The 27,537-nt window shown below is 50.1% G+C and overlaps 1 protein-coding gene across 1 annotated transcript; it reads left to right on the top strand.

The window, feature by feature from the left end:
* The first annotated feature begins 10,791 nt into the window (after positions 1-10,791).
* On the top strand, positions 10,792-26,813 carry PVRL1 (poliovirus receptor-related 1 (herpesvirus entry mediator C)). The gene is made up of 6 exons (XM_006833992.1): positions 10,792-10,801; positions 11,323-11,673; positions 12,233-12,535; positions 12,964-13,081; positions 14,502-14,653; positions 26,266-26,813. Exons 1-6 carry the CDS (start codon positions 10,792-10,794, stop codon positions 26,811-26,813), a joined length of 1,482 nt encoding a protein of 493 aa, XP_006834055.1.
* The last annotated feature ends 724 nt before the right edge of the window (positions 26,814-27,537 follow it).

Here is a 27,537-nt window from a genome sequence, read left to right as displayed (position 1 = left end):
TCCCCCAGCATAATGTGGACAGCTGGTGGAAGGTAGACAGGATGACAGCAGAGCTGGCCATCACAGCAGCCTGCCAGTCCCTCCTGGTCTGAGGCTGAGTGGGAGACCTCCACTTCCAAACAGGTGTTGAACATCAGCACAGAACCCACAGATTGGAGATTATGCACACGTCAGTACTGAGCTTTCAAAAAAGTTCTCTCGGGGAAACATTAGGAATTCTCCATCCGCCTTCTCGGCAGCCCCCAGCCTCTCCCACCCCCGCATTAGTCTTCTGAAGAGGCTGCTGCCTACACTACCCAAAATGTGTCATTAAAAATGCACAATTTGCTGAGGGAAATCCAGGTTGAGATATCTGCTGTGAAACAGTATTTGCTGCAGCTGGGTGGAGAGGTGCCACTGTGGCAGAGAGCGGGGACCCGCCTGAATTGTCTGAGAGCTGATGGTTTCAGGGCCAAGAGGCTGTGGAGGGCCAGGGCAGGAGAACCTAGGCTGTGCTTAGAGGGGTGTGGAGCTAGAGAGCCAGGTCGTTTTGCAGGGATGCGGTCTTGGGAGCAGGGCCTCAGGGCCATAGCCTTGCTTGGGTGAGAAAATTATTTTTCACCTTATAGTCTAGAGTGAGTATGGAATGGGGGCTGGGTGTAAGGAACTGGGACAGAGGAGGGAAGAAGGAAACAAGAAGTAGCGGCTGGAAAGCAAGAGGAGGTGGAAGGGCTGGCAAGAGGTCAGACCTGGTTTGAATCTGGGCAGCTGTCTGGTTCAATCCAAAGAAAAGAATTCAGACCTGACCTGCTTCCCTTCCAGGCAGGGACGAGGCCTCACCTTCCATCTCCACCCCATCACCCTACTGCAATACTATGATGTCTTCCTAGTGTGAGTGCTGCCCCTGGGCTAATGGAAAATTTCCAAAAAGTGCAGCCAAACCCAAGAAACACATCACCTTGGTCCCAGTCCCCCAACTGCTTCACAGCCTTGTTTAGTGCCATCGAGTCAGTTCTGAATCATAGCAACCCTGTATAAGGCTTCCAAGGAGCGGCTGGCAGGTATGAACCGCCAACCTTGTGGTTTGCAGTCCAGTGCTGATCCTGCAGCGCCACACCAGGAGTCCAACCATTTGAGGGTCCCTTCTGCTTACTCCTATGCCAAGCACTGGGCTGGGAACTCACCTGTGATGAGATCTTGACCTTTCCCCTCAGTAATACTGGAGAAGAGCATATAATCCACGGATGGAGCTGCCAAGAAGCCTTCCTCTCAGAACGTCAAGGCTTTTGAATATCTTACTGGGGCAGTTTGTGGTGCAGTGGTAGAATTCTAGTCTTCCACGCAGGAAACCCGGGTTCAATTCCTGGCTAACACACCTTATGTGCAGCCACCGCCTGTCTGTCAGTGGAGGCTTGTATGTTGCTATGAAGCTGAACAGATTTCAGTGGAGCTTCCTGACTAAGACATACTAGTAAGAAAGGCCTGGTGATTTACTTCCAATGATGAATCCATCAGCCAGTTTTCACTAGGGATCACCTAGTCTGATCTGCGAGCAATCATGGATTGCCTTAGGACTGGGAAGCATTTTGTCCCATTGTGCATGGGGTCACCATGAGTTAGGTGACTGAGCAGTGGCCAAGGACATCACAAAATCATGCTGAGTGAAATAAAGAACAAGTATTATGATTCTGTGGGTTAATACAGTGAACTGCTAAATTAATTGGAACTATAAAGTTGGCAGTTCAAGTTCACCAGCTGCTCCTAGGAAACCTTATACAAGGCTGCTATGGGTCGGAACTGACTTGAAGGCACTTAACGACAACAACAACAATTATATGAATCCAAGTCCCGGTTTGGTGCTCTGCGTTAATGTACTAGACTGCAAAGTCCGTTCGAACCACAAGATTGGCAGTTTTAAGTTTACCAGCTGCTCCTCAAAAACCCTGTACAAGTCGCTATGAGTCAGACAGACTCAATGGCACTTAACAACAACAACAACAACAACAACAACAAATTATATGATCCCACTTACATGAAATAGCTAAGTGTATAGAGACAAAAGCTTATTAGTGATTGTTATGGCTAGGAGGGAGAGGAAAAGGGGTTTATTGCCTAGGGGACACTGAGCTTCTATTAAGGGTCACAGCAAACATTGGAAGCAAATAGTTGTACAACAGGATGAATGTAAGTAATGTCACTGAATTGGACACATAAAAAATGTTGAAATACCAGGTGTTTTGTTATATACATTTCAACACAATTTAAAAAAAAAACAAGTCAAGGCTAAGGTGACCCAGGAAGAATGAGAGGACCTGGGCAGGTAGCACAACTGTACAGTTTTTTAGTAGCAGGAATAACATGATAGGAAATGGAAAGCATCCTTCAGTGGACAGGAGGGAAGAGAGCAGAGATAGAAGGCTCTGGAGGCTGGTTGCCTGAAATAAGGCCCAGGACTTTTTACAGGAAGCTATTAAAGGATTTTAAGTAGAGAGTGATTTGACATTTAAGAGAGCTCACTTGGGCCACCGAGTGGAGAATGGGTTAGAGGAGGAACCTGAGCCAGGAAGATGAGCTAACCTGGAACCAGAGTAGAGTAGGTGAGAGAAAGTGGGGGCCACGACAAGGCCAGGCTTGGGCACAGGCGGGGGAGAGGGTAGAAGCAATGATATGGTGGGCGCTAAAGATCAAAGGAAAGAAGTTGGGGTTACCTTCACTGTGCAGAGTGGTGTTGAGAAAATAAAAGACGTGAATCTGTTGAGCAGAGGTAGGTAGGGGCAACGATGGATGGAGCTTGAAAGAAATTTGGATTGCAGCCAGTGATAGTGGAGAACCAAGATGGATTATGCGTTAGAATCAGCTGGACCAGTGATGGCTTGTCTGTTGAAGAGCCCTATGTACCCAGCTTTGCCATGTGAAGTCTGGATCAAACCACCTCCCTTCCTCCTTCCCGCACATACACACACGCAAACACACTCATACACCAACCACCAGTTGCCATTGATTCCAACTTATGGAGACCCTGCGTGTAGAATTGTGGAGTAGAATCGTGCTCCGCAGGGTTTTCAATGATTGAGTTTTCACAAGTCGATTGTACTTCTGAGACACCTCTAGGTAGACTTGAACCTTTCAGCACCACCTTAGGACTCTGCACACTCCACTTAATCCAGGAGGGCTTCCTGGAGGAGTATACAAAGGTGGAAATGCAGGGGAAAGGCAGAGCTGGGGCAGAGAGAAAATTGGGGAGGAGCTGTCCCATGTGCAGTCCTCAGGGGTCAAGTCCAACCGTCTCATTTTTACAGAAAAGGAAACAGCCTTACCCAAGTTAAGTGCTGTCGAGTCAGTTCTGACTCATAGCGACCCTGTATAGGGTTTCTGAGGAGCAGCTGGCGGGCTTGAATTGCTGACCTTATGATTCGTAGCTCAGTGCTGATCCCACAGCGCCGCACCAGGAGTCCACCCTACCCAAGGCCCTACAGAAAATAGGGACCAAGCTTTGAGAACCAGAGCCTGCCACCCATTTTCTAGTAAGTAACTTTTCCCTCCTCTACTTGATCAGAATAAAGGTGTCAGGTAAAGGATATGCAGGAAAGAAGGAACCAAGAGTCCCCGTGTCCCTAGGGAACCAAAGGGCAGCCAGGTTAGACCAGGGCTGCAGGTCCAGCCCAGGTGTCCCAATAACTTGTCCTTCCCCCAGTGAAGGACAAGCCAAAACCCACCTCCCTGATTCCTCCTTGCTCCTCTTAGCCTGTCCTTTTAGGTTTCAGGGAGAGATGGATTTTCTAGAGCGCCCCCTGGCTACTTCCTTCTCCCCACTGGGAGATAGGGCAGCCCAGCCTGTCTGGAAGCTTCTAGGCTCTAGCTCCAGCTCCAGCTCCTCCTCTGGGGCTTTTCCCAGGCTACCGCGCCCCCTCCTCTCCCACGCACTCTGCTCACCCGCCCAAGGCGTCGGGCGCCAGCCACACAGCCCGTCATTAACCAGCTCCATGTGGGGAACTGGGGGGGGGGGGGGGGGGGGGGGCACCAGCCAAGAGGAAAACATCGGCAGTTTCTGTGACCCCAAATGAGGGGCGGAGGCGTCTGAGTCGGACAGTAGCAATTAGCCCCTGCTGTGGGATCATGGGATGTTATCACTTCTGCTGCAAGGCCCCAGCACAACTGGCACTGTTCTAGGAAACACTGGATCCAGAGAGAGGTTCCAGGACCCACCTCCCAGCAAGCAGCCCACCTCCTCACTTCGGGAGGCAGGCCATGCTGTGAAACTGGCCCAATAGCCCCTGGAGTCCACGGTGTGCTTCAGGGCAAAGCTGGCTCATGGGCCATCTTGCTGGGCCCCAGGCCAGTGAAGGATGGCTGGACAGACCAGGGCCTGCTAGTGATTCTCATCTCCCTGAGCCCTCTGGCCTCGGTCACTCTGGACCCCATCCTAGGAGTGGAGGGGAGTCTAGAGACAGAGATGCGGCCTTGGCACTCAGCGAACTCCTGGACTAATGAGGAGATGAGCCTGGGGCATAGAGACGAGACAGGACAAGTTCAAAGGACTGCAGTGAGAGCCCTGCCCGTGTAGGTTCTGTCTGGCAGGACGATCAGGTCCAGGTGACACCAGTTGGCCAAACCTTCCCATAGCAGGGGACCCTAGTAAGGGTCTTTCCTCCTGATCGCATCCTCTTCCTCTCAGGTGAAGCCAGCCTTGGCAACAGAAAGTGAGGAGCAGGCCAGCCCTGGGAGTTGACTTTGGGAAGTGACTTCCCGGAGGAGGGGACCTTTAGTTCACTGCACTGAGTCAGCAGGGTTTCGGCTAGAGGGCCCCCCAGTAGGTGATTCAGTCCCACTGGTGTCTCACCAGAAGTGCTAGCCATTTCCCGGGGAGTTTGGGGGACTATCCCAGGGAAGGTCTAGAGATGGATCCCAAAGGATGTTCGTGTCAGAGAGGCTCTTATTGGGGAGCACAGTGCCCACCCCCCCCTACGCTCCCCAAAGTGCTCCTACTTTATCCCATACCAGTCCTGCAGCTTTAGCTCCCACCCAAGGGCACCAGGCAGGGTGTCTGGGAAGGTGGAGGCAGAAGGCTGGGAGAGAGGAGAGCTGGCAAAGTCAGGAGAGAGGGAAAGGTGGTCCAAGCTACATACACAGGAGGTCACTCTGGAGCTCAGTGTGGTGCCTGAGGTCACCTCTGGAACGTAAGGACCCCCTACCAGAAATCTCCAGAGCCCCCCTACATCTCACCTGAGTGCTCCCTTTCACCCACCCACATGTGCCCAGTCCCAGCCTGCTTGGTTGCAAAGAGAGGGATCCGAAGTTGTAAGGGACAGGCAGAGAAAATGTTGACGGTGGCTATGAGGGAAGCAGAGTATCCTCCACACTCTGCCGCGCCCACTGCGTGGGAACCTGTGGCACCGGCTGGTGGATTAGCTCGATGGCGGGCAGGGCGGTGGGCAGGGCCTTGGGGAGCAGGTTTGTCTGCCACAACTGAGAAGCCTTTGTGTTTTGTTGCTGAGCTCGGGTTTTTGCAGGTCCATGACGTCTCAGGGGGCCGGCCTGACGCCTGCCTTGCTGGTTCAGCACTTTTGGGAACCCAAGTAGCCGGAACCACCCAAGCTCTCGTGGGGAATACGGGCACTTGAACACAAGGTCCAGGGCCTTGGGTCTGAGAGACTGGAGCTCAGAGGATGTTTAGGGAGAATATAGGCAGTGCCTGAGGTCAGGAAAAGATACTCTTTTCATACCCTTGGGATGAAAGAACTAACTACCTGCTGAAGACACAGGTTCCGAAGCCCCTCTAACCTTCTCTTCCTCACTACTCTGACCCTAGCTTCTCACACTTAGATTCTGCAGGTGTCCCTCACCTGGGCTTCCAAATACTCCTGTTTCTGACCCATCACCTGGCACCAAGCCATGCTCCCCCAGAGAGAGATAGACTGGGTGTCAACAGCATTGAGCTGCAGTCGCTGGGCTCAACTGGAGCCTATGCCTGACCCCCGCCTGCCAAACCCCTTTCAGGATAGCCTCCAGAAATAGGGGCCACAGTGTTGTCACTGGTTTCTCAAAAGAGCAATGGCATTCCGGGAGGGAATTACCCAGCATGCAGCCCTGGGGAATTAGATGGAGAGTCTGGTCCTGTTTATGAGCTGGGTGGGTAAAACACTGAGCTAGGTGCTACTGTTCTGTGTCCCTGGACAAGTGACCCCACCCCTCTGGACTCTGATCTCCTATAAAATGATGGATTGCATGGTCCAGTGGGCTCCAGTGGGCTCTCAGTTTTGAGGTCTGGGTTCCCACATCTGGGACAGCCTTTGCTTTTCATGTCAGAGGGGCATGAAGACATGGCGTTGGGGGAGACAGTACCTCCGTGGACCTGCTTTAGCTGCATGGGGTGTTTCCAGGGCAATCTGCAAGCCTTGGGCCCTGCCCACAGCAGACACAAGGTCAACCCTAAGCAGAGTTAATCCTGTTCCATCACGCTCCCACAGAGACATGTAATATGTTAGGGACAGGAGGGCATGCCCAACAGGAAACAGAAAATAGGATACATATTAATGTTATGTGCTGTTGAGGCTGGGGTATCAGAAACATCAGCTTAGTAGGAAGGGACGAGAGTCTGGAAGAGTCCTAGCAGAGTGGGATACACCATTTATACCACCCAGAGACCCCCTAGTACTTGATTATTGTTATGTAATATCAAGTCAATTCGACTCACAGCAACCCTGTATAGCGTTTCCAAGACTGTAAATCTTTGTGGGAGCAAAAAGCCTCATCTTTCTTCTGTGGAGTAGCTAGTGGGTTCGAACTGACTATCTTGTGGTTCACAGTCTAGTACTTCTCCAGTACTTATCGTACAGAGCCACCACTTACAGAGCCACTGCACTCCCCTAGTAGGTGCTCAATAAATACTTGTTGAATGAAGTTCCAGGAAGGGAAGCCCACTGTTCCCTTGGATAAAAAATGGTGGTGATAGCATTTAATTGGTGTTAAATACTCTCTGTCACATGTATTTACTCATATGGTGGTGGTGGTGGCTGTATGCCTCGGCGTCAATTCCATAAGACCCTGCATAGGGTTTCTGAGGCCGTAAATCTTTCTGGGAACAGAAAGCCTGGTCGGTCTCCCTCAGAGCAGCTGGCAGATTCAAACTGCTAACCTTTTGATTAGCATTCCAGCTCATAATCTACTATGTTACCAAGGCTCTAATAGTTCTCAAAAAGTTTATGGGATGATAGCTATTACTGTCCCCATCGTAAGATATAAATTGTATAAGTAAGTGTATAAATTGAGGCACAGAAAGGTTAAGTCATTAGCTGCTTGAGGGCAGAGGTGGATGCAAAGCCATCCTGCCTGGCTCTTTACAGCCCCACTATGCTATGTGAAGGTAGTAGAGATAGAACAGCCCTCAGAGGGTAAGAGTTGCTCAAACCGTGTGAGGAAACTTCCCCGTCAGGACTGGACTTGGCAGGGCGGAAGTGGTTGGTGAGTGGTGCTAAGGAGCAGTGTAGTCCAAGGGGCCTCTTCCCTGCTGCTTGCTCCTGAGGCGTACCTCCTTCATCCCAGTTCCTTCTTCTGACGCTCTGCCACAGGAGGCACACACTCTACCTCTTCCTGCATGGAGGAGGCTCCGGTTCTGGGTTCCTCCCCTCACCCAGTATCCTCCAAAAAAACAGGCGCATTTTCCCCATGCTGCATTCAGGTCAAACCAGAAGCCTGGGTTCCAGGTCCCTAAGCCTCAAAGTGGGATTAAAGTGAGTCTTCAGGCCTTGCAAGTCTTCCCAGATCCCCCCACACTCCACAAACCTAGGATCCCCACTTTTGAGGATCTCAAATCCCCATACTCCAGGAGCTCCCTATGCCCTGCTAACACAGCCAGCTGTGGGCAAAAGAGCACAGCAGTAGTGGGTCCGAGCCTTACAGGTCCTCCCTGCCTCATCTGCTTCACCCATCACTGGGCCAGAGAGCACCTGCTTTGTGCAAAGTCAGAGGGCACACGAGACCACTTTCCTCGTTACCACCACATGGTTCTTCAGGGAGAACAGGGGAAGGCTGCCTTGGGAAGCAGAGCAGTCTCAGTCCCAAAACAGACAGGATTGGGTAGGAGCCAACTTGCCTGGTGAAGACTGATAGATGGGATGGGGCTTTGGGGTGCCTCAGCCCTTGCATCTGGGAAAAGCATCCTCACACCCCACACCCGGGCTGCTATCTGCCATCTGCCCTCCCAGCACTGGTGATCTGACGGTGAGGTCACTGTGAAGATGCAAGGCTCTGAGCCCTGCCTGTCCCCACCCCTGTGAGGGGATGAGGGAAGGAGATGGGGTCTCAATGGGGTTGGTGGGTGATGTCCTAAGGCAAGCCCACCATGCTTTGGCAAAAATCCCAATAGCTCCAAGGAATCCACACCCTTCCCCCACCCCACTCTTACCTGTGGCCCAAGCCCTCCCAACTGGCTTTTCCTGTTCCTGGCTTTGTGTGTCGAAAGTTCCCACTTATGCCCACATTATCTCAGCCCCGGGCAGCCTCCAGCAGGTTTGGGGGCGGGACAAAAAGCACTCACTTAGCCAGCTAGGGTTAGCTGCTGGCCACTGAACTCATGGTGGGACTGTGTCTGGCGTGGTGCACAGTCTCTGCACTCAGAGGGCCAGAAGGGACCATTGAGAATGGGACTTCAGGCTGCTCATTTGACAGATTAAGAGAATGGACTCAGAAAGGAGAAGTGTTAGCCAGATCTTTGCCTCCGGGTTGGTAAAGCTAAAGTCAAAGCCAGACTAGAACCCACTGGCCCCCGCCCAGCTCAGCAGTGCACTTTGCATGGGGAGGGGCCAGCTTGAAGGCTGTGTGCATGGAAATGGGTATGGAGAAGGGGAAACACCAGAGACAGTTGGGAAGCTTTCAGAGTATGGCTGAGGACAGGCTTCTTGTTGTTACATGCCGTCAAGTCGGTTTTGACTCATAGCAGATATGGTATAGTGTTTCCGAGGAGCAGCTCATGAATTTGAACTGTTGACTCTGCAGTTCAAACTGACATTGTAGTCAGTGCATTATCCCATAGCACCATACCAGGACTCCAGGGACTGGCTTGGTGGTGGTGGTTATGTGTCATGGAGTCGATTCCGACTCACAGCCATCCTGCACTGGGTTTCCGAGGCTGTAAATCTTTACGGGAGCAGATATCCTCATCTTTCTCCCATGGAATGGCTGATAGTTTTGAACTGCTGACCTTGAGGTTAGCTGCCCAACTCGTAATCACTACACTACCCTACTAGAACTCCGTAGGGACTGGCTTAGTGGCTTAGACATTTATTCAGTAACATTGAGTTCTACTGCATGCTGGACTCGAACAGACCAGGCCTGTGAGGTTTTGGAGTCATCCCGAGAACCTATCCTGCACCCAAGCATCTATCATGTAGAGGAAGTGAGTGTGAGCCCCCTTGGGGGGGTCATGTAGGCTATTCCCCTGTCAGAGCCCGGTGTGGCTGATGTTATTGAGTGAGTGAAGTAAGGATGAGAGGACTTGAAGTGTACAAATGTGGCCTCGGAGACAGCTTCATGGCACTCATAGAGCTCTGGGTTGAGCTGAAGGACTGAGCTGGAGGGCAGAGCCTCAAATTAGAGAGTGGAGTCAAGTTCAGGAAGTTCAAGGCCTTGAGATCAAACTAAAGACATTCAACATGGCCTAAAGCAGCCAGTGGGGAGGCCAGGGAGGATTCTTTCATTCCTTCAATGCCACTGATCTCACAAATACTCTCTTGGCTTTTCCATCGCGATTTGTCTGACAGCAAATGTTTACTGAGTACCTATTGTGTGCCAGGGTACTGTGCTGGGCAAAGGGGATACAGAGATGGAAAAGACACAGACCCTGCCCTGATGGGGAAGTCAGACCTGTAAACAACCACATCCAGAGTAGAAAAGAGCCACAATAAAGTGTCTGGAAGGATTGGGGAAGTTTCCCAGAGGGAGCCTTCTAGACTCGAGGAACAGCAAGAACCCGGAAGTGCTACCTCAATAGGCTCTGTGCTCCTTGGGCTCCGGCTCTGAGTTGTTCATTGATATGACGCAAGTGCCTATAATAGATTGTGGAATACGGTTACTCAGAAAATGGTGGTTGAATAACTGGGAAGAGGAGTGGAGGGAGGAAAAAAATGCAGAAGAAACATAAGCAATTATATGGATAGGCTGATATGGTTGGAAAACAGGGTGTTTGGGGAGATGTGGACAAAAAGGCAGGGCCCAACTGGTCAAGAGTGTCAGAGGTCAAGTGAAGACCGGTAGACTTGATAGTGAAGGTCAATCGTTGTGTAGTGTCTCCTTCTCCCTGCCTGGCTGGTCAGGGAGGCCACAGGGGGAAAGACAGCGGAAGTGGCTACACTGTCAATGTGGCCCCCGAAGTTTCCTGCCTCCTGGAAGACTTGTCACATCCATTATGCTGTTTGATTCCCCCCGAGAAGCTGAAAGGAATGATGATCGACCCCATTTTTCAGATGAGAGGACTAAGGCCCAGAGAGGCAAAGTAAGCCTGAGCTCTAGTTGAAAAGCAGAGCGTTCTACCCTCCTCATTAAAACCAAGGCTGTAACTATCACGTAATTCACAATAAAACATTTAAAGAAAAACAACGAGGCTGTGAGTGTATAGTTACTGACATGGAGAGACATTTATTGTATAGCACCAAGTAAAGAAGCAGTTTATGGAACTGTATGGACAGTTTGATTTTGTAAACAAAAGAAATAAAGCTACATGGTCATGTGTTTTTATTGTTAGTTGTCATCAGAGTGTCTTCAGCTTATGGCAACTGTATGCACAACAGAACAAAGCAGTCCCCATCCCTGCCCTTCATGGCCACTGGTATACTTGAGTCCATTTTTGTGTTGTGCCTTCTAACCCAGGGGACTCATCTTCCAGTACTATATCAGACATTATTCTGTTGTGATCCATAAGGTTTTCATTGGTTGGTTTTCATAAGTTGATTTCTAGGCCTTTCTTCCTCATTCGTCTTAGTCTGCTGAAACCTGTCCACCGTGGATGATCCTCCTGGAATTAGAAACATTGGTGGTGTAACTTTCAGCATCATAGCAACATGGAGAAAGGGGGCAAAAAAAGGGGAGGGAAATGGATATCGTTTTCAGTGCTGTTTCTGAGTGGTGGGACCATGGATTGTCATTTTTGTCTCAGTAGTTTTCAATATTGCCCAGAGTGTCTACACTTTTTACAACAAGCCATTATGATTTGTATAAGCAGAATAAAACAAACAATGGCTCCAGTAAAAGAACAGACACACACACAGGACAGTGTAGGGGTGTTGTAGGGGTATTGTAGGGGTGGGGACTGTTACTGTTCTGACAGCTCCCTCTTGTCTCCCCATTCAGATGCAAACACCCAGGTGGTCCAGGTGAATGACTCCATGTACGGCTTTATTGGCACTGACGTGGTCCTGCATTGCAGCTTTGCCAATCCACTGCCCAATGTGAAAATCACCCAGGTCACATGGCAGAAGGCCACCAATGGCTCCAAGCAGAATGTGGCCATCTACAATCCAGTCTTGGGTATCTCTGTGCTGCCTCCCTACCAGAAACGTGTGGAGTTTCTGCAGCCTTCTTTCACCGATGGCACCATCCGTCTCTCCCGCCTGGAGCTGGAGGACGAGGGTGTCTACATCTGCGAGTTTGCCACCTTCCCAAAGGGCAATCGTGAGAGCCAGCTCAATCTCACTGTCATGGGTAAGATGGCCTGAACCCTTCCCTCCCTGCTTGGTCAGGGTACGTTCTTGGACCAGCAACCACAGGAGGGTCCACCCTGTTCTCTAGCAATATGGGGGCTTGGCCATCTGGATATGTGCTTCATTGATCCCAGACATTCTCCTTAGGTAGGCATGGTCCATAGCTCCAGGCATGGTGCTTCCAGTGTCTTCTAGCCACAGTTCACTAGGGGTTGGGGTCAGGGCCTTAGCGCTGGACTGATCTGAGGATCAGTATTCAGGGTATTTTATGGGCAGCCAGGAAGCAGACGGAGGCATCAAACACCATGTCAGGAAAGGAGCCGCAGCAGCTATGGTGTGATCAGGCCAAGACTCCAAGAAGACATGTATGGCAAAAGGGAATGCAAGCAGTAGAGCAGGAAGGACAGGTTAGACATGAAGGATTTCCTGGGAGAATTTCTGGGCTTTGATGAAGCACAGTAGAGAGAAGAGGATGGATGGACAAAGTGGCCTGGAAGTCAGGGCCTATGCATCTTTGAGTCGGTATAGCTGGTCCCATGGCTCTCTCTGGTTCCCTACAGCCAAACCTACCAACTGGATCGAGGGTACCCAGGCAGTGCTTCGAGCCAAGAAGGGGCAGGAGCACAAAGTCTTGGTGGCCACCTGTACCTCAGCCAATGGAAAGCCTCCCAGTTTGGTGACCTGGGAAACGCGCCTGAAGGGCGAGGCTGAGTACCAGGAGATCCGGAACCCCAATGGTACAGTGACTGTCATCAGCCGCTACCGTCTCGTGCCCAGCCGGGAAGCCCACCAGCAGTCTCTGGCCTGCATCGTCAACTACCACATGGACCGATTCAGGGAGAGCCTCACCCTCAACATACAGTGTGAGCGGGCAAGGAGCCAGCTGGGTGGGCCTTGAGGCGGGCAGGCCCCATCCCTTCCTACCATGTGCCTCACTCTCCACCACTGAGCTTGTCAGCCCTCCCTCCCCTTTGCTTCTCCTCCTATTGCTTTCTTCTCCCTTCCTTCTCCCTTTCTCCTGTACCACTACCTCCTCCCCTCTTTGTACTCTTCTGCCCAGGGATGCCCCTACGCTCCTCCTCTTTCCTTCTCCTTTCTCATCCTTGCTTCTGCACTGAGCTGCTGTTACCTCCTCTCCTCTCACTCTTCCTTCTTCCTGATCATTTCTGTGTCCTTACTCTCTTCCATCTTTTCCTACTTACAGTCCCCACCCCACCCCACCACCCACCACCACCTCAGTCCTGCTCCCCTGACCTCACCCTCTTCAAACATCATCATCTTTACCCCACAGATGAGCCCGAGGTGACCATCGAGGGGTTCGATGGGAACTGGTACCTGCAGCGGACGGATGTGAAGCTCACATGCAGAGCGGATGCCAACCCCCCAGCCACCGAGTACCACTGGACCACGTGAGTACCTCTAGGCCACAGGGAGGTCTACCCACCCACCTCAGGAGCTTTGGCAGGGTCTGGGCCCAGAAGGGGAGAGGGCGCATTCGAGATCCACCTCACCCCTGTATCTGACACATCAGGTTCAGTGGTTACCAAAGAGGGCTCCCTCATGGTCTGCCACTCTTCTTCTCCCTAATAAAGAATTTGATCATTTCTCTTTGGTGATTCAGCCTGCATCATTCCTACCCCAACCCCAGTATTTATTTTTATCGCGGTATCCCCAGGGAAGCTGGCTTTTCTGGAGCATCCCAGATCTCTTTGTTCCTATTCCTTCTCTTTAGCACCCCCAGGTTCTCAGGGAGGGGCACAGTTCAGCTCAAGTGCCTGTGTTCATGGAACTCTCCCCCACCTCCCATCAGCCCATCCTTAACGTCATGTCCTTGGGCCTGGCCCTTAGAAAGTCCTGTCTCCTCTCCAGCCAGGTCTAATGACATGGGGCAAGCTTCTTCCCTGAGAAGAGTCAGGGGACACATAGGAGACAGGGGTGTGGGGGGAATCGAAGAAAGTTGACATGATGGTTAGAAAGCAGCTGCCTAGAATGAGTCTGAACCCTTTTTCAAGAAGTAGAGGGCATTGGCCTGCTCTCCCTCGGCCCCTGAACCAAACTTGCTTCCAAAGATACAGTAGGTAAGGCCTTCTTGCCAGTTTGCTAGGTCCAGCAGTCTAATAGCTTTGTGGCACTGGGGATCAGAGGGAAAGAAGAAGATGCTCTGTCCTCAGGAAACTCCCAGGGTGTTCCTCACGTGAGAAAGTCTGCATCACCCCAGCAACAACCCCAGATAATGAAGCGGAACACAACCATTGCAAAGCACATTGCAGTTGCCAAGTAGCTTGTTAAAACATGGATTCCCAGGCCTTGACCCAAAAGTTCTGGTTCAGTAGATCTACTGTTGGGATCCAGGCATCTGTATTTAACCAATTCCCAAGAGATTCCTATGCAGCCAGGCCAGCAACAGTCCAAAAACTAACAACCAGGAACCATAAGTTGTAGAAAGAGCATTAAACCAGGAGTCCCGTGATCTGGCTACTAAAGCTCCAGTTCAGTACCTTGCTAACTGTACTTCCTTGGTCTTGAAACTCACCTTCCTGTTAAGTGGACCAGTCCCTGCTTGTCCTGCCTACATTTCAGTGTTAAGATAATCAAAGGTGAAAATATTGTCTAATACAAAGCTGTCAAATGCACAAGATTTTTACTGGATTTGTTATTACCTTTACTCCTTCCAAGAGAGACCAACATGGGCTGGCAGGCTTAGAAATACATGGCTGAACAGGAATGACTTCTGAGGGTTGGGAAGGATGGGGATTCCTCTGAGTCAGGTGGATGCACTGCTCATGGGGCAGAGGCATTAACCTTGTGCGTCTCCCCTGATTCCTGCAGGATGAATGGCTCTCTTCCCAAAGGTGTAGAGGCCCAGAACAGAACCCTATTCTTCAGGGGACCCATCAACTATAGCCTGGCAGGAACCTACGTGTGCGAGGCCACCAACTCCATCGGCACGCGCTCGGGCCAGGTGGAGGTCAACGTCACAGGTAGGAAGCTGCCTTCTTCCTTGCCTCTTCCCACTCACTGGTTCCCTTGCCTTTGGGTTTATGCTGTTGCAGGAAGTTTGTTTCTCCTCTTCCTGCTTCTCTGTTCCTCCCTTGAGTGCTGGTCATTGGCAAGCAGTGCTTTACTTTTCTTTTCTCCATTTAAGGCTCTGTGTGCTTAAGGCTCTGGGTGTGACAGTCAGGAAGGGAGGAAGTCTGTGCAATGCTATCTGAGATCCATTTAGGCTATTTGCCTAGCCATGGATTATCCAACCTAAAGCACCATGTGATACTGGTTTGGTAGGTGTGGGTTTGCTTGGGGGAGTCCCATTCCTCTAAACTCTGAGTCTTCAGTTCAGGCGCCCTGAATGTGTCAGATAGCTTACCTCAAGCAGGATACTGGAGAGAAAAGGAAGGAGATAGCCCAAGTCTGTATCTGCCTGGTGACTGAACTACTCTTTTCCCTGTATCTTCTGTTAGCGCCATCACTTGAGCTCTCAAGTGACAGGGAAAGCCAGAATGTTCCAGGACAATTTCATATGGGATGTGAAAGGAGCATGGGCTTCAGTGTTAGACAAAAGCGATCTGTACAGTGAGCACAATATGACCGGTCTTGAAGGGTTGTTACCAGAATTACACAGAATGTAGGTCAACTACCTATAGCATCTCTCTGCTTGTTGGTAAATGACGTCATGACCTCTATCACTCTTCTACGCCAAGAAATTTAGGAGATCGCTACTGGCCAACCAACCAGAAGAACTCTAGATTCATGTCCATTCCAGAGAAAGGTGACCCAACAAACAGTATGTGGAAATTACTGAACAAAATCATTAATATCACACGTAAGTAAAATTTTATTGAAGATAATTCAAAAGTGGTTGCAACAGTACATCAACAGGGAACTGCCAGAAATTCAAAACAGATTCAGAAGACAACGTGAGGCAAATCATGTCATTGCCAAGGTCAGATGGATTTCAAAGCAGAAAATACCAAAAAGATGCCTACTTGTGTTTTGTTGACTATGCAAAAGCATATGACTGTGTGGATCCTATCAAATTAAGATAACACTGCGAAGAATGGAAATTCCAGAACACTTCATTGTGTTCATGCGGAACCTCTCCACAGACATCAGAGGCAGTCTGAAATAAAACTAGAGGATATGGTGTGGTTTAAAATCAGAAAAGGTATGTCTCAAGGTGGTGTCGTTCTACCATGCTTATTCCGTCTGTATGCTGAGCAGATATTCTGAGAAGTGGACCTATATGAAGAAGAGCATGGCATCAGGTTTCAGGGAAGACTCATTAACAATCTGCAACATGCAGATGACATACCTTGCTTATTGGGAGTGAAGAGGATTTGAAGCACTTACTAATGATGATAAAAGGTTACAGTTTTCAGTATGGATTACACTTTAATATTAAAGAAAACTAAAACCCAACTGGACCAATAAACAACATCATGAAATTGTCAAGGATTTAATTTTATTTGGATACACAATCAACATCCACAGAAACAGCAGTCAAGACATAAAACGACACATTACATCAGTCAAATCTGCTGGGAAAGATCTCTTTAAAGTACAAAAAAGCAAAAATGTCCCATGGAGGACTAGGGTGTGCCTAATCCTAGCAATGATATGTTTAGTTGCCTCATATGCATGTGAAAGCTGGACAGTGAACAAGAAAGGCCAAAGAAGAATTGATGCATTTGAATTATGGTATTGACAAAGAATGTTGGATACACCGTGGACTCCCAGAGAAACTAACAAATCTGTCTTGGAAGAAGTACAGCTACAATGTTCCTTGGCAGGAAAGATGGTGAGATGTGGTCTCACTTTCTTTGGACATCGTATCAGGATGGACCAGTCAGTAGAGAAGGACATCATGGTTGGAAACAGAGGATCTGCAAAAAAAAAAGAGAAAGACAAGATGAATTGACAGAGTAGCTGCAAAATTGTGCTCAAGCATAGCCAATAACTGTGAGGATGGTGCAGGGCCAGTGTTTTGTTCTGTTGTACAGAGAGAGTCACTACAACTGGAACTGACTCAACAGCATCTATTAACTGTCATTATCATTACTATTAATGGAAGGATCAAAACAATCAATAGAGAGGTAACTAGCATCACAGCTTCACAACTAGAAGAGGGAGTGTCTTTAACATTGTAACATTCAGTGAGTTGCAGTGAGCCTCTGAGAACAGGAAGTGACATCATGGTCCTGTTGAGGATAGGAAGTAACATTGGAGGGTTAGTATAATGTCCAGGGGCTGACCTCAGGGAGGTGCTGGGTCAGGCTCAGCAGTACTAGAACTTAGATAGTAGATTGTCAGGCTCCAATCACATGGCTTGGGCAAGCCTTGGGGATTCATTGTCTCTGAGCCTTCCTCTCATTTGTGGATACATTCAAGGCACAGCTGCAGAAAGAGCACAATCCAAAGATACATCATACAGGGGCTAGACCTACCGGTCCTTGGAGCCACTCTGTCATCTGCCTCAATTGGACTGGAGGGCAGTCGTTTGCTATTTTGTTCACCTCCCTAAAATAGTTTTAGGGCTATTTAAGGAAGTGGAAATGTCAGGCTTAGGGTCTGGGAAAACTGAGCAGCCCCTCCCCAAGGCTGGGATTTAGAGGTTCCCACTGGATGGCAAATTCCTCCCCTCTTGAAGAAAGTTTGGGCAGAGCTCAGCAAAAGTTTATAGGGTCTGAGGCCTGACCCTGGGGCCAGAGGGCAGACACAGGTGAGATGGTCATGCAAGGTGATGTTATTTCATTAGAAGTCATAAGAGTGTGATCACCCCACACGGAGTCAGTGTCATGAACAGGGTGCATAGACTTGACCTGAGTATGTTCACATACTGGCTCTTCCTAGCTGTGTGGCCTTGGGCAAGTCCTTTACCTCTCTGAGCCTCAGCTTTCTAATCTGTAATATGAAGATAATTATACTTATCTCAGGCTTCTTGTGATCATACAAGGAGATATGCATGCAAAATACATATTCACTGTTTGCCACATAGTGAGCAATGCTCCACCTCCCTTCTGCATGGTGATACATCCCTCTAATGGAGTCCTGGTGTGGCACTGTGGGATAATGCACTGGACCACAAGGTCAGTTTGAACTGCAAAGTTGGAGGTTCAAACTCACCAGCTGTTCCTCAAAGCCCCTATAGGGGATCACTAGGAGTCGGAGTAAACTAGATAGCACTTAACAAACAATGGTGGACCACAAACGCCACCACATCCCCAGGCTCTCCAGGGAACTGCTGATTGGGAAATCAGGGAGGAGGCCAAGAAACCCAAGAGCCACTTTCTCCTGTTGATCCCAGCATAAGAAGACAGGCTTCAGAGGCAAAGTGGTACTGCCTAGCCCCAGAGGCAGGGCTGGGGTTGGAAAGCCAGGGCCTCCCTTCTCCACAGATTAGGAGGGTACAGGACAATGGTGAGTGCAGGCTGCTCATCAGGGTGTTACACCAGATCCAAGAGGAGAGAAGAAGGAAAGGGAGGTCACTTCCCAGGCCCAGAGGACACAGAGGAAAACAAAGGAGGAAGAGAAGCCAGCTGTGGGGCTTTGCTCTAGTGGTCAGGGCTGGGTGGTGGTCGTGTGCTGCTGTGCCTGTGATGGACATCATGACAGTGGGGTGAGCAGGTGGGCAAGATGGTCCAGGGGCCAGCAAGGACTCAAAATGGGGGAGGGGCATAAATGCCTTCTTAGGCTTCTTGAAGGCACAGAGTAAGATGGGGGTGGTCGTCAAAGACACACATGCTCTGGTGGTTAGAAGGGCATTTTCAAAGGGTGACACTGCTGACAGGCCATCTAGGCAGGAGCTGAAGAAGCTTAATGCCTCCTGAATCATTGATGGGTCCAGAGTGATTAGCTACCCTCCCGAGGCGGGGGGCGTCCCAATGGGCTTAGCCAGTTGAGTCCTTCAGGACTATTTGTACATGTGCTTACAGGCAATTTCCAAGCAGCAGCCAAGCTCACAGTCCTTCATCCCACATGGCTAGTACCCAGCACAATCTCCAGGGGGGCCCACGGGCCATGCCTTGAACTCCAAGCCCTATTCATCTGCAGGGAATGCATGAGTGAGAGGGATAAGTGGAAATTTAATTTTTCATTCTGGCCATCCGTTCGGGTAATAGCTTTGCTCTGGGCGCATCTGCAGAGGGAAATGAAGAGCAGCTGGGGCAAGGGGCAGAGGTGTGCAGCGGGTGCTCACTGACGAAGCAGACACATCTGAACGGAGTGTAGTTTCTGGACTGGCTGCACCGCTGCACAATCATTGGCTCTGGACTCTCTGGACCCCAGGCCCTGGGCAAGAGTTCTGAAGCACTTATACAGGTGGTACAGGTGGGCAACCAAGGGCTGAGTTCTCAGCCTCCTGAGCCAGCACTAGTACTGGACAGGGTGCAAGTGACAGGTTTGCTCTGACTGAGGGAAGCCAGGCCAACTTTGGAGGAGGAGGTGCTTGAGTTCCTGCAAAGACGAGTGAGTGAGTGAGTGAGTGAGTGAGTGAGTGAGTAGGGAAAGCTGGGCTTTCAGGCAGGGAACCACGTAGAAGGAAAAGGACTGGAGCTGAGCAGGCAGCAGTGTAAAGAACACAGCCTATGTTCTGTTAGCAAATGGGAGACTCTGAAGGGTTTATATTATAGCAGAGAAGAGCAATCCTGAGGCTCTGTGAGTTAAAAGGGTCCAGGCAGGCATCAAGAGACCAGTTTAAGACAGTTACAGCAAGCGATCCAAGCCCAGGTTGTGGGGATGAGAGACAGGAGGAAACAGACCCAATTGATTTTGTTCACATATCTATTTCCAAGGCACCACTAAAAAACCAATCCACTGTTGTCAAGTGGATTCTGACTCGTAGTGACCATGGAGGACAGAGTAGAACTGCCCCATAGGATTCCTAAGATTGTCAATCTTTAGGGAGGCAGATTGCCTCATGGTTCTCCCCAGGAGCAGCTGGTAGGTTTGAACTGTCAACCTTTAAGTTAACAGTCCAGCACTTAACCCGCTGTGCCACCAGGGCTCCTTCCAAGACCAGGACCCTTCAAAAGCACCATTTTCATCAGCCTTTATACCAAGGACCATTTTCACCAGGAGTTACAAAATAAACCAGTATAGCTCCCCTCCCTTCTGGGGGCGAGGAAAGGGAGGTCCAATATTGAGAGTGGAGGGGGTGTGTACAGGAGTGTGCCCATGACCAGTTAAAGAAGCCAAATGAGGCAGCATCCACCTCTGGGGGTGAGGGCGTCAAGAGAAAAGAATGCAGGCCTCTCTGGCCCAGGACACAGCCTCCCATCACCCCCTGTGTCCCCAGAAGTGGGACAGGAAACCACTGGGACGTAGGGTTCCTGTCCCAATTTCCATTTCCCAGTGAAACCTCACTGGAGGAAAAGGTAACAGGAGATCTGTCCATCAAGCCAGGAGTCCTTTAGACCAACATGATGGCCCTTTTAAGAGCAGCATCCCTCTGTAACAGGATGTGTTAGCCTGAGAGTGTGCATGCCTCTGAGAGTGTAAACAGCACCAAGTGTGTAAACAGGAGCCTGCACTGTGCCATGGGCAAGCGTGCTTTCTCCTGGCAGGCAAATGTGAGTGTGTTGGTGAGTCTGAGAACGCAGCTGCAGCTGTGCTTCTGGGAGGATTCCATTCTCCTCCAGCTTGACAAGACCCTGCCCTCCTCCAGCGGCCTGACGCCAAGCACAGCTGCTACAGCTTCAGGCAGGCCAGAGGAGAGGGCTTCCAGAGTTTGACCTCATGCCTTCCCACTCTCCTTGTGACCAGCCACACTGCATACTGGGAGGTGTAGTTCTGGCATTTCTCAGCCTAATCCTGAAATGCCTAATATTTCCTGCTTGAAGAAGCGCCAATCATTGGTTTTGGATACAAGCCCGACGTTCTCTTGACCACAAACCTACTCTGACTCCCAGGTCAAGACTTTACATCCCAACCCTTCAACTTTTCTTCAGATTCCCACTCACTTCTGAGATCTCCCCCACCCTATGGTCGCCACCAGTCTGGAATCCCAGAGAGAAGACTGCAACCCTTGAGAAACAGGAGCCAGACTGTCCCCTTTGTAAGAGGGAGGCAGGCTGGGTCCCTATCACCCAGCTCTTCTCCCAGCTGCGGCCTGAGGCTCTCCTCCTGGCACAGAGACAGGAACTACTGGCTGAATGTGACAGCTGGTGGGTGGGGGAGGATGCTGCATCCCACACCAACAGCCTCCTCTGTTTATGGATATACCTACTCCTTTCTTCTAAACCCTCACTGAGCATCTTCACTCTGAAGCTTGCAAAGACAAAAGGTCATCTTAGCCATTCTTCTGCCTCTCAACAGGCCTGACTCTAAAGTAGCCAAAATATACCACGGTTCCCAGGGTCCTGAAAGATCCCCAGGGAAGAGTAAACCTCCTTATGACTTTTTTTTTTTTTTTTTTTTTAAGTTAAACATTAGGGTATAGAGGGAAAAGAGATGCAGTGTAATCTGGCCCCAAGCCCTCACTCCACAACTTCAGTCACCATCTCTAGTGAAATGAGGTTGTTCCTGGTTTCCCCGAGGTGCTCCATGCATACATTTATTGCATGCCTCCTGAATACTTGCTATGTGTAGAACAGGGCTCCCCTCTAAGTTATAGCCAGGCCACCTAGGTGCTTAGAGAATAACCATAAACAAAACAAAGTTCAGCCCTTTTGGAGTTGACATTTTAGCGCACGGAGGGGATGGGCAGACAAACACTAGATTAAATTCCTTTTTAAAACCATGTAATTTTGAAGGTGGGATGGGAAGTCCTGGTGTGGCACCATAGGATAAGCACACGACCTCAAGGTCAGTTTGAACCACAGTTTGAACAGGGCTGCTATGAGTCGGATCAACCGCCCTTAACAACAACAAGTGCTATTGTTGTTGAATAAAGTAAAGAAGAGCAGCAGGGTGGGGAGGGGGTGTTAGTGTAGGAATGGGGTGGGGGGAGCAATCATCAGCTACCATTTGAACTTTGAGCCAAACCCTGAATGAGGTGAGGGAAAGAGTCATCTCTCACTTCTGGGGTAAGAAACGGTTGTGCAAAGGCCCTGAGGTGCATGGAGCCAGAAGGAAAGCAGGTGATTAAGTTGGGGGCAGAAAATCATGTTTTAAGGTCCAAAATTTAGGCTTTTACTCTGAGCGAAGCAGGGAGAGCCACTGGAGGAATCTGAGCAAAGAAACAATATGACGTGGCTTACATTTAACAAGCTCTCTCTGGAAAAGAGGAGGCCAGGGAAGCTAGTTAGGCTGATTTGTGATAATCCAGCTGACATTGACTTAGACCACGGTGGTAGTAACGGAGATAGGGTCTACACTGGCTTTGAATTCTAATTTATAGTAGTTTGTAACACAAACCATCCATGTGAAACGGGTAACAGTAAATAAATTCTACCATCCTGTGATTGGGGAGCATAGTGACTCCGTAAGATAAGCACTGGACTTTGAACCACAAGATGGGCAGTTCAAGCCCACCAGTGGCTCCATGGGAGAAAGATGAGGCTGCCTGCTCTCACAGATCAACAGCCTCAGAAACCCTATAGAAAGGTCATTATGCGTCGGAACAGACTTGAGGGCCCTTAAAAACAATAATCCTATGATTGGTGGGATCCAAAATATTTTCCTTTGGTCTCTGCTGCCACACACACACACACACACACACAAAGAAACTATAATAGTGAAGATAGTACAATTAATATTATTCATAATTGAAACACTGAATAAGTCAATCCCAGACTGTCATGAGGCTGCCGCTTTTCAAGACCTCCCTTCATTCTTGTGGAAGGGAAGAACGTCAGCCTGCCCTTAGATAAAAACAGGCAGAAGGGGCAGAGCCAAGTGTGGTAGATCCTACTTTGCATTTATTGTAAGGTGTTTTTATCACAGGCTTTGCTCTAATACATTAGTATGTGTTTGATGGAATAGTGTTGACAATTGCTTAAACCAAAATGAGAGGTGCCGACCAATAGTATGGGGGAAGAAAAATCCAAAGAGAAAAAGGTACCTGTGAGCTGGAAAAGAGAAAGCTGTGTGAAGAAGAAGCCGAAGAATTGAAATACCCAGAGTGCATAGGGAAAGGCATTCTTGGCAGGGTGAGCAACATGAGCAAAGACAGTAAGGAATCAACTTAGACAGGATGGAAAGTAAGCTGGCCAAACCCAAAATACAGTTATTTGATGGGAAGCTTTGAAATTCAGCCTGCCCTGGTCCAATAGGCAATGGGGAGTCATTGATGGTCAAAGGGAGTGGCAGTAAGCTACACAGTGAAAATCAACTTGGTCACTGTAGATGGGGTGACTGAAAAGGAGCAGAGGCCAAATGAAGGTGGGAAATTCGGGAATCCGTCACAACAGTAAAACCAAGTATAAAATGAGATCTACTGCATAGGAAGAGTTAAAAAAAAAGTTACTGATAGATTTTTGATTCAAGAAGTGATGAAGGAAGAGTCAAAGATAAATGTGAGTCTGGACTGAAAGAGTGAACAAATGGTAATATCAGTGGTAGGAACATGGAAGTTGTGGTGTTGAATGGAGAGGCTTCAGAGAGAAGATGGTGAAGCCGGTTAGAACAGATGGGTTTTGAGGTGGTGGTGAGAATTGCAAATGAAGGTCTGCTAAAGGAAAGTTTTTCAGAGAGTATCCCAGCATATTTGTCCTATAAGGTAATCCTAGGAACACTGCGGCTTTGTAGGGTAAGCACTGGACTGCTAACCACTAGGTCGGTAGTTCAATCCCACCAACCACTCCATGAAAGATGAGGCTTTCTGTTCCCATGAAAGATTTACAACCTTGAAAATCCTATATAGGGGTACTGTGGGTGGGAACTGACTTTTTGGCACTTAACAACAAGGTAGTCCTGGAGGCAGTGGGGGGTGGGGTGGGGTGCTTAAAGCAGTTGGGAAACACTACATCTTGCCTGTCTCTTGTACAGTTTCAGTGTACATGAGAAGACAAAGGGCTTTGTTTAAACCAACAGTTCCTAAATAACTGTGTTAGACTCAAGTATTTTTTGCTGATCCTCTGAATCAATGGTTTGAGGTTTCTTAGGCCACAATTTGGGAAATGCTGTCCATGAGGCCTTTGGAGATAAAGTCCTACAGTGAAGTGAGAGTTGAAACCTGAGATGGTTAGGAGACTTGGTGATACAGGTTAACTTATGAAAATGAGACCCCATCGGTCACTAGGAAAGAAAGCTTAGGGTAAAAGATAAAAAGCCTAGAAAAAAGGCCCTTAGAAATCCTTATCTTGGAAGGCAAGGGAAACATTTCGGTAAAGAAAGATTTGTTCCCCCACCTGGGCACCTTCATTTCTCTTGGCCTCTCTGAGTAGGTCTTTGCCACCCTTCCAGGCTTAACTCACCTCTCCTCTAAGAAGCCTTCTCCATCCAATTCTAGGTCACAGTGTAAGAGCCATTCTTTTACTCCCATGGTGCTTCACTGCTTGTTCCCTTGATGTTTGCCTGATGCTTTGTCTTTAAGAGTGGCAGTTGAGTCTTCAAGTCATTGTTGCTGAGTGCTGTGTTAGTCCCTTGACTCTGTTCTGACTCTTAGCGACCCTGTAGAGGGTTTAAACAGCCCACCTTGCAGTCCAATGCTTATCCTACAGTTCCACAACAGGACCCCTCAGTTAGGATAGAATTTACATAATAGAGGTCCAGTACATGTTTGTTGGTTAGATGGATGAGTGCATGGATGGATGGATGAAGGCAGGTGTAGAAAGGAGAGGTAATTTACATTAAGAGCAAGAACTGAAGAGCGAGCAGACAGGGTGAAAGTGCAGATGTGAGGTTCCTGCCAGCAGCCTCCAACCAGCTCTTCAGGAGGTGGTTCTCGCCTCATAAGGAACAGGTGTGTTGTTATGGGAGGTAAACAGACGGAGACCTGGAGAGCCAGAACAGGCTTGAGGTTCCAAGGGGCCAGGACAAACAGGCATCACAGTTAATATTTATTGGGTAGCTGCTCCGTGACCTGAACTGAGGACACAGTGGTGACAAGTAAGAAACAGTCGTCAGTGGTTGTGCTTTCCCTTGCTGACTCCTGCATATGGAGAGGCCAGGAACAGAGCATCTGGGTGGCCCCAGATCAGCCTTGTGACCTTGAGCAAATTGCCTCTCCATCTTTGGGCCCCAAGGCTTGAGGCATTAGATCTTTCAGCCTGAACTCCAGGAAGGCCTTTGCACTTCTCTTCTAGAATCTCTCCCCTGCCTGCTACAGATGAGCTACACACACACACACACACACACACACACACACACACACACGCCAGTTCCACCTCTGGGAAAAGGGATGGGCTCCCAGTAGGAGCTCAGTTCTGCTGGTGTGAGTGTTATCCAGTCAGGAAATGAGCTGGCAGAAACAGGCTTCAAGGGGCCAAAACATATGCCCCAACTAACCCTTTATCTTGGCCTGAAGAGAGAAGGGGAGAGAAAGCCAGAGCAGCCTTCAGGGCTTACCCTGGAGACCTGTTGACCTAGACTCTAAGGCTGGCTGTGGTCTCCGGTGCCACCCTGTGGTGGTGCTGGGAACCACTTCCCTAACCTTGCCTTGAGACCTTTTGGCCTCTGGCATGATTTCACCCACCTTCCCAGGCCCAGAACAGTACTCTGGTCAGGTCTACTAGCAAAGACAACTGCCCACCCAGTCTTCTTACTTTCACCTGCTTCCCTTCTCTTCTTTTCACCTTTCCTGCATTCTTGTCCTCTGTGTACATTCATCGAAATGACTAGGGTGTGAGACATTGCTACCCTGTGTGTACTTGTGTCTACCGTCTCTGCTGGGTGCATACGTGCTTTCACTTCCCCTTTCGTCTCTGCCTGCTCTATGCCTGCACCCTGTGGTGCTTGGTGTCTTATGCTGGCAGCATCCCTGACCCCACCTTACCCTGTAGGGCCAGATTGCAGCCAAGAAGCACAGCCCTGGTTTCTTGGCACTTGATTAGCACCTGCTGGCCCAGTACTTGGGAACCCATTCTTCCTGTGCCCAGGGGCAAACAAATTCAGGTATGGAGCACCCAACCTCTTCCAAATTTGAACTGAGACTAGGCAACCAGGAACTAGAAGAGCACTTTGGGCAGGCCCACTAGCAAAAGACGTTGCCCACCCTGACCTTTGCACAGGTTTTCCTTGCAAGAAAGCCAACTCTGCATCATTGGTTATGTGACTTTGGGCAAGTTAGTTAGCCTCTTGAAACCTAACTTCCTCATTAAATGGAAGTTGGTGGTGATATGTTTGCCTCTGAGGTAGCTGGGAAGACCAAGCAGTGCAGTGTTGCAAGGGCCATGGTGTCTAGTGGGTGCTGGGTCACGGCGGCTTTGGGCATATATCTCTCATGGACCCCTGGGGTGAGCTGGTACGAATACAGAGAGAGAGGGTGGAAAGCTGTAGTTCTTCGCCTCTCTCTCGGCCAACTACCTACCACTGCTGCAGATCTGTGGAGCTCCTAGAGGGGGATCCAGTGCTGAGCGGCTCCGGATTGGGGCACGTGCACACTGCCTGTCCTGGTGCATCGGGCTCACCTCCTGACCTTTCCCTCCCCTGCCTTCCTGTCGCCTGCCCCAGAAGCAGACACTGACATTGTCCCCCTCCGTCTCTTTTCCTCATCCAGAATTCCCCTACACCCCGTCTCCTCCTGAACACGGGCGGCGCGCCGGGCCGGTACCCACGGCCATCATTGGGGGCGTGGTGGGGAGCGTGCTGCTGGTGCTGATCGTGGTCGGCGGGATCGTGGTGGCTCTGCGCCGGCGCCGGCACACCTTCAAGGGCGACTACAGCACCAAGAAGCACGTATACGGCAACGGCTACAGCAAGGCCGGTATCCCACAGCATCATCCACCCATGGCCCAGAACCTGCAGTATCCCGATGACTCAGACGACGAGAAGAAGGCTGGCCCACTGGGGGGGAGCAGCTATGAGGAGGAAGAGGAGGAGGAGGGTGGGGGTGGGGGCGAGCGCAAGGTGGGCGGCCCCCACCCGAAATATGAAGAGGATGCCAAACGGCCCTATTTCACGGTGGATGAGGCAGAGGCCCGTCAGGACGGCTACGGGGACCGGACTCTGGGCTACCAGTATGACCCTGAGCAGCTGGACTTGGCTGAGAACATGGTTTCTCAGAACGACGGGTCTTTCATTTCCAAGAAGGAGTGGTACGTGTAGCCCCCTCTCCAGAGCCTCTTGTCTGCACCCACTTCTCCCCAGTCACACCCGCACGCCCCCTGCCCACTCCCCACAGCCCACTCTTCAAGAGCTCAGCAGACTCACCAAGCTGCCCAATGCCGGCCCCAAACTCCTGGGGAGCGAGGGGCGCCCAGGGCAGAAGAACTTGCTTTGTTTTTTATTTCCCCCCTGTCCCTGCCCTTCCCCGTGGTGTTGTGTTCGCCCGTGGCTTTGGTGGTGTTGTACCTTTCCTTTATTGCCCCCACCCGCCTGCCCTCAGTGCAGGGGGCCCTGTTCTTGTCTTGTGTTCCTGGGCCAGCCCTCCCCGCCCCCCCAACACTGGAATTTGTGTTCTCTTCATTGGGGTGGAGGGCCAAAGGGGCTTCTTGAGTGAGAAACCCCTGCCCCATCCCTAGATGCTGCTCCTCTTTCCCAGGGAGGGGGAACCACCCCACCCAACGCTGACGCAGCCGGGGGTTTGGACCTCTGGTCTAGAAAGTGGTTGTTCCCCAGAAGTGGGGGTGAGGGTGTGGCTTCTCCAAGCACCCAGAGGAGACTTGTTTGCTAAGTGAATCAAGTTGAGGTCCCCACCTAGGGCCTCGGGCAGTGCTGGTGAGGTTGATTTTACCTGTCTTTTTTCCCCCCTCATTGGCTTAAAGAGAGTTCAATTGGCCCTGCTCTAGCCTGTCCCTTCCTTTTGCCCTTCCCATCTGCCCCTCCATAC

This window comes from Chrysochloris asiatica, unplaced genomic scaffold (genome assembly GCF_000296735.1).
Source record: "Chrysochloris asiatica unplaced genomic scaffold, ChrAsi1.0 scaffold00008, whole genome shotgun sequence".
Classification (NCBI taxonomy): Eukaryota; Metazoa; Chordata; class Mammalia; order Afrosoricida; family Chrysochloridae; genus Chrysochloris; species Chrysochloris asiatica.
The sequence above is the reverse complement of the archived record's forward strand: the minus strand, read 5'-3'. Positions and strand labels throughout refer to the sequence as shown.

Excerpts from the sequence above, each read along its gene's own strand:
- PVRL1 (XM_006833992.1), top strand. Across the intron at positions 13,082-14,501 it reads ACCGAGTACCACTGGACCAC|GATGAATGGCTCTCTTCCCA; the intron begins GTGAGTACCTCT and ends TGATTCCTGCAG. Across the intron at positions 14,654-26,265 it reads GGTGGAGGTCAACGTCACAG|AATTCCCCTACACCCCGTCT; the intron begins GTAGGAAGCTGC and ends TTCCTCATCCAG.